Source organism: Ornithorhynchus anatinus, chromosome 4, assembly GCF_004115215.2.
Source record: "Ornithorhynchus anatinus isolate Pmale09 chromosome 4, mOrnAna1.pri.v4, whole genome shotgun sequence".
Lineage (NCBI taxonomy): Eukaryota > Metazoa > Chordata > Mammalia > Monotremata > Ornithorhynchidae > Ornithorhynchus > Ornithorhynchus anatinus.
The window spans coordinates 61003295-61009515 of NC_041731.1; the positions used below are offsets into that span (position 1 = coordinate 61003295).

General features: G+C 60.1%; 1 protein-coding gene across 1 annotated transcript; it reads left to right on the forward strand.

The window, feature by feature from the left end:
* The first annotated feature begins 477 nt into the window (after positions 1-477).
* On the forward strand, positions 478-5399 carry KCNS2 (potassium voltage-gated channel modifier subfamily S member 2). The gene has a single exon (XM_029064187.2). The coding sequence runs from the start codon at positions 715-717 to the stop codon at positions 2137-2139; it is 1425 nt and encodes a 474-aa protein (XP_028920020.1). The 5' UTR covers positions 478-714; the 3' UTR covers positions 2140-5399.
* The last annotated feature ends 822 nt before the right edge of the window (positions 5400-6221 follow it).

Consider the following 6221-nt stretch of genomic DNA (forward strand, 5'->3'; position numbering starts at 1 on the left):
GGGGACCCGGCCCGCGCTCCCTCCCTCCCTTCTCCCCTCCCTCCATCCCTCCATCCCTCCGCATCCCGCCCCATCTCAGCTGGGTGGTCCGGAGCGGACGCATTTCTGACAGAAAGGAGGGTCCCTCCGCCGGGCTGGGTGGGGCCTCCCCCGGGACCGACTCTGGACCTCGTCCCCTTCCCCCAGGACCACCTCTGGGCCTCATCCCCCTCCTCCCGGGACCGGCTCCGGACCTCGTCCCCCTCCCCCCGGGACCGGCTCCGGACAGCATCCCCCTCCTCCCGGGACCGACTCTAAACATCACCTCCCTACCTCCAGGACCGGCTCCGGGATATCCCCCTCTCCCAGGGACCGGCTCCGGACAGCATCCCTCTCCCCCCAAGGACCGGCTCCGGACAGCATCCCTCTCCCCCCCAAGGACCGGCTCCGGACAGCATCCCTCTCCCCCCGGGACCGGCTCCGGACAGCATCCCTCTCCCCCCAAGGACCGGCTCCGGACAGCATCCCTCTCCCCCCAAGGACCGGCTCCGGACAGCATCCCTCTCCCCCCAAGGACCGGCTCCGGACAGCATCCTCCCCTCTCGCCCCCGCCCCCGAGTACCGGCTCCTGACCTCATCCCTCTCCCCCCGGGGACCGGCTGCCGATAGCATCCCTTCCCCGCAACCCCCTCTCCCTCAGGTCCGGTGGGCTCCGGGCGCGCCGGCATCCCGGCCATGCCGGGCCGGAGCCCCCCGGCCGCCCCCCGGGAGGAAGGGGAGATCTGCATCAACGTGGGCGGGCTGAAGCAGAAGTTGCTCCCGCGCACGGTGCTGCGCTTCCCGGAGACGAGGCTGGGCCGCCTGCTCCGCTGCGGCTCCCGCGCCGCCATCCTGGAGCTCTGCGACGACTACGACGACAGCCAGGGCGAGTACTACTTCGACCGGGATCCCCGACTCTTCCCCTACGTGCTGCACTTCTACCGCACGGGTAAGCTGCACGTCACCGGCCAGCTCTGCGTCTTCTCCTTCAGCCAGGAGATCGAGTACTGGGGCATCGACGAGCTGTCCATCGACGCCTGCTGCGGCCCCGGCTACCGCGGCAGGAAGACGGAGCCGACGGCCGGGCCGGACCGGTGGGAGGACCGGAGCGAGCGGGAGAGCGCCGCCTCGTCCTTCGACGAGCTCCTGGCCTTCTACCGCGACGCGTCCCGGTTCGACGGCCGGCCGCTGGGCCGCCTGCGGCGGCGGCTCTGGCTGGCCCTGGACAACCCCGGCCGCTCCGTCCCCAGCCGGGCCTTCGGCGTCCTGTCCGTCCTGGTGGTGCTGGGCTCCATCGTCACCATGTGCCTCAACAGCCTGCCGGACTTCCGGCCGGCCGGCGGCCGGGCCGGCGAGGACCCCCGCTTCGAGGCGGTGGAGCGCTTCGGCATCGCCTGGTTCACCTTCGAGCTCCTGGCCCGCTTCGCCGTGGCCCCCGACTTCTCCCGCTTCTTCAGGAACGCCCTGAACCTCATCGACCTCCTGTCCATCGTCCCCTTCTACGTCACCCTGGCGGTGAACCTGGTGGCCGAGAGCAGCCCGGCCCTGGCCAACCTGGGCCGCGTGGCCCAGGTCCTGAGGCTGATGAGGATCTTCCGCATCCTGAAGCTCGCCCGCCACTCGACGGGCCTCCGCTCGCTGGGGGCCACCCTGAAGTACAGCTACCGGGAGGTGGGCCTCCTCCTGCTCTACCTCTCCGTGGGCATCTCCATCTTCTCCGTGGTGGCCTACACCGTCGAGAGAGAGGACGACGAGGGGCTGGCCACCATCCCGGCCTGCTGGTGGTGGGCCACCGTGAGCATGACCACCGTCGGCTACGGCGACGTCGTGCCGGGGACCGCCGCCGGGAAGCTGACCGCGTCCGCCTGCATCCTGGCCGGCATCCTCGTCGTCGTGCTTCCCATCACGCTCATCTTCAACAAGTTCTCCCATTTCTACCGGCGCCAGAAGCAGCTGGAGAGCGCCATGCGGAGCTGCCGCTTCGGGGACGGGACCGGGGAGGTGCCGTCCGTCAACCTGCGGGACTATTACGCCTGCAGAGTCAAGTCCCTCATGGCGAGCCTGACCGACGTGAGCGGGAGCTCCCCCAGCGAACTGAGTCTCAGCGATTCCCTGGATTAGCTGGACGCCACGCGGCCGCCGCCGTCGAGGACGCCCGCTCCTCTCCTCCGGCCCCGAGGGGCTCGCTCTTCGTCGCGCCGGGGAGAGGGCCTCTTGCCGGAACGGTACTCGGAGGGGCGTCCGCGGGGCTCCGGGACCCTCCTCCCCGTTTGGCCGGGGGAGGCTGACCCGGCCGCGCCCTCTCGCCCTCGAGGAACAGACGGAACAAGATGGGGACGGCCGTCACGCCTCCCGACCCGTCCACCCGACGCCGGTTTGTCTACGCGACCGTCGACGCGACCCCGCATCCCGGCCGCACTCCGGCGGTTTGCGTTTCCCGCTTTTTTTTCTTTCTCGGTTTCGGGAGCGGTCGTGCGAGGACGCCACGAGGCCGAATCGGCCCCGACGAAGCAGATCGGGACGGCGGCAAACGAGACGACCCGATTCCCCTCCCGCTGCCGGGATGGCGTCGCCGGGCTCATCCGTTCCTCGGGTTGTCTTTGAGGCCCAAGACGCGGTGGGCGCAAGAGGAAGCACGCGGCCCCGGTTTACCCGTGGTTCGTTGTCGTTTGTTCCTCTGAGAAAACGCGTGCGTCCCTCTCTCGCTCGCGTGGGGACGCAGATTCTGCTGGGGTCGATTATGCAGGTGGCACATTTTGGGAAATGTGAGCCTGCCCCCGCTTAGGGCAAACCGATACTCGGTCCAGAGACAACTCTTTAGGGATCGAGGATTCTTCCCCTGGCAGGCCGAGGCCTTTCCTCGCCCTGCTCGGAGCTGGCAGGGAAGAGTCTGGCGAGGATGGCTTTTCCCACCGGGGTGCCATCCAACAGGGCCGGTGACCCCAGGTCAACCCGAACGGGGGGATCGATTCTTTAACCGAGGTTCACGTTACCGGCCGAGTCGACCCGATTTTTGCCGTGTTGTCGGGTGTCGACGGCGTGGCTGTTTCGTTGGTCTTTCGAGGAGGACGGGTCATTCCCGCCTCTCGCAGCTCAGAGGAGGCCGGCTTTTTTCACTCCCCGCGGACGGAAACGCTCCAGAGTTGATACGAAAGGAAGGCGGGCCTCCTGCTCTGAACGCTTGCTGAGGTCAGAGCGTTTCTATTTCTGTATCTGAAACATTTTACTGCTGGGAGACCGTGAATTTTAAATACCCGGTCAGGAGGGTGTCGGTGTGAAAACCGAGGCTCCCCTGAGATGGCGGAGGCGAGAGGGATTCGGCCCCGTTTCTACGCGGACAGAAGTCCCCGGGGGAAAGCGCGGCACCACCTCAAGGAGATTTGATTTTCCTATCGAAAGCAGCCGTAGATTCCGAAAGGTCTCGACGTTGCCTAGTGCGCCTCCCTTCAGAGCCCGCTTCGGTTTTCCAGAGGCGGAAAAGCAGCTGGGACTGCCTCAGCAATCAGACACCCTTTCCCTCCCCGGTTTTCCCGTTACTTGAGAGCGGGCTAGCGAGTACATTGGGAATTGAAAGTCGGGCCCTTTAATTCAGCACTGTTCCTCTCGCTTCTGGTCTTAGTCCATACGGTGTCCAAATTGTCTTCCATCGTCTATCACCTTGGGACGGACTGTAGTATCTGGTGAGCCGAGCATGGGGCTGGGAGATCTCCCAAGTCCTCCCTCCTTGATTGGACTCGGCCTAGTTACTGGATCTCTTTTGTGTGTGCGTGCGTGCGTGTGTGCGTCTTCGTTCCCTCGGCTTCTAAATGAGGGTAATAACACCGACTACCTCACAGGGCCGTTGTGAGGATTGATGTTGTATCCTAAGTGCTAGGAAGATGCACAGCACTCTAAAAGGGCTAAGCGTTATCACGACGACTACAACCGTTGGGTCTCGATGGATGAATGAGCCTCCGTCATCTGGGTTCACAGCTCTCTGTGGGAATAGGAGACCCATTTAAGAGTCCTGGGTGAAAGGCCAGAAACGAAAAACCAAACCAGAACAAAACAGGAAAACGGTAACAACAACAGAAATGCCGGCGGGACTGGGCCAAAGGACCGATCCAGAGCCGAAGAGCCGGGGAATATCGGGGAATTTCGTCTCCGCTAGTGACGCTGGAGCTGGACAGCGGCAAAACCGCAGAAGGTTCTGAAAGCAACCCTCTCCACTTGCACAGCCATTTAGGAGCAGGGAGTGTCAGGGAGGTTTGGGAAGTGAGTCCCAAGGCTGCAGTCCTCCCGGGTCTCGCTACGGACCCCACCGGAAAGATGACCACCCTGCGGACAGTCCCGAGACCCGATTCTTCACGTGGAGACGGGGATGCGCTCTCATTCTACGTGGAATTTTCCTAAACAGCATTCTACCAGAGAAAATGAGGCTGTCTCTGGGGTTGCCATTTTTAGACGTGCGAGCTGGAAGCGTTAGCAATTCATTATGGAAACAATGCGTGTTTATATGGTGCCTTTCATCCAGGAAAATCCCAAAGTGCTTTAGATACTGGGTTTGGGGGGGGGGGGGGTTGTTGTTTTTTGTTTTTTTAAAAAAAACTCTCCTACACAGAGACCAGGGTCAAAAATGATTCTGCCCGGCACTGATCTACGGACAACCTCCGAGCACTGCTCAGTGGCATAAAGTCCTGCAGTTATTTATTTCAGATGAGAAGCGAAGAATGCCCTCACCTGGCTAACTCCTGGGTTAATTTCAGTCAGGCAGGCTGGAACGGATCTAAACCGATCTGCGGGAAAAACACTCTTCCTCCCGCCCTCAAGGGCACGTCGGGGTCTCGAAGGTTCGCTCGCGGGCCGGCCTCGGCCGACCCATCGTTGGGTCCGTAAAACGGCAGCCCGGTCTCTTCTGGTCCCCACGTCGCGGCGGTCTTTCTAGCTAAGAAGGAAAATACCACCTGAGGGAGCGTGAACAACAGGGACTTCCTTTTCAGTGTTGCGAATGGGTGCTAGGTGGATGTGATCTCCTTGACTACTCCGTCTACCAAACTAACCTGAAATCCTGATCACGTCTCCTCGTTTTGAGGCAGGAAAAGGGCAAACCGGAACGTGGCCTGGCTCAGAAGGCCGGTGGTCAGCGGTGGGGCGTCTCGGGGGGAGGCCGGCGAGGTCTCCTTTGGGATGCCCCCCCTCCTTTTCAGGTTCCGGAGGTCGCTTTAACAGCATCGGAGAAAATACAAGGACCGTGCTGAGTGCGAGAAAAGATCGCACACTGTCCCACTGGGAAACAGCATTACACTGCCCCAAGCAAACTACCTTGCGGACTGTATTAACGTCGGTTATAGGACTCTGTTTTCCTTCAATAAATCTGTCTTTTGTGGGTTTGCCGGGGGGGGGGGGGGGCGGGGCGGGGGCATGTTCTAATGCCAATTCGTACAGCCGAGTTGCAGCTCCTAAGGCAGTAATTGGTCTTTAATACTGGGATTTGGTATTTCTATTTGTCTTATTATTCAAATAATCTGCCTGCCAACTTTCTCCTTATTCAAAGGAAAAAAAAAAGATTTGTAAGCACTTCGGGATGGCATTTATCTGTGTGGGCTGTTTATGATCTACTCCGAAAGCTTACCTCGTGCTTCTCGTGTGTTTTAACAGCATGACCTGTTAGAGTTGTAATTGAAAAAATTGAGAATGCTGTATTTATGATGTCAGTTTCACCACTCATTAACACACTACCGTGCAAGCATTTACTAAGACTTCAGTGAACTATTATGCCTGACTGCTATACTTTAATCTCCGTGCCTAGGCTCAGTCGTGAGCGATAACGGTGTCACACTCAGGAATTCGGCCTTGAAAGAGTATGCAGATTAAAGAGAGAGAAAACATGATTTAAGCTTCCTTAAGGCATTTCAATTCCACAGGGGATGGCGGGCCCTCCGAGGAAAGATGTAGCTTTGGATTCGAAATTTAGAAAAGGCATCCTGCCTTTCCACCTCCAAAATGTGTGTCTGTGAACTTCTGGGAGGAAAACACTTTAAACCGCTCCATGAAGCTGGTGTTAAGAGGCACCAGAATCACCATTTTCCCAACACAGTGCTAAGGAATCCAGTAAATTCAGAGACACTTTGACCCATTTGCTACAGCCCTTTGGAGAAGAGGCCGGCTGCAACCTAAGAAACTGCTTGCGGCTGAAGGAATCCTCTCACACAGACTCACTGCCC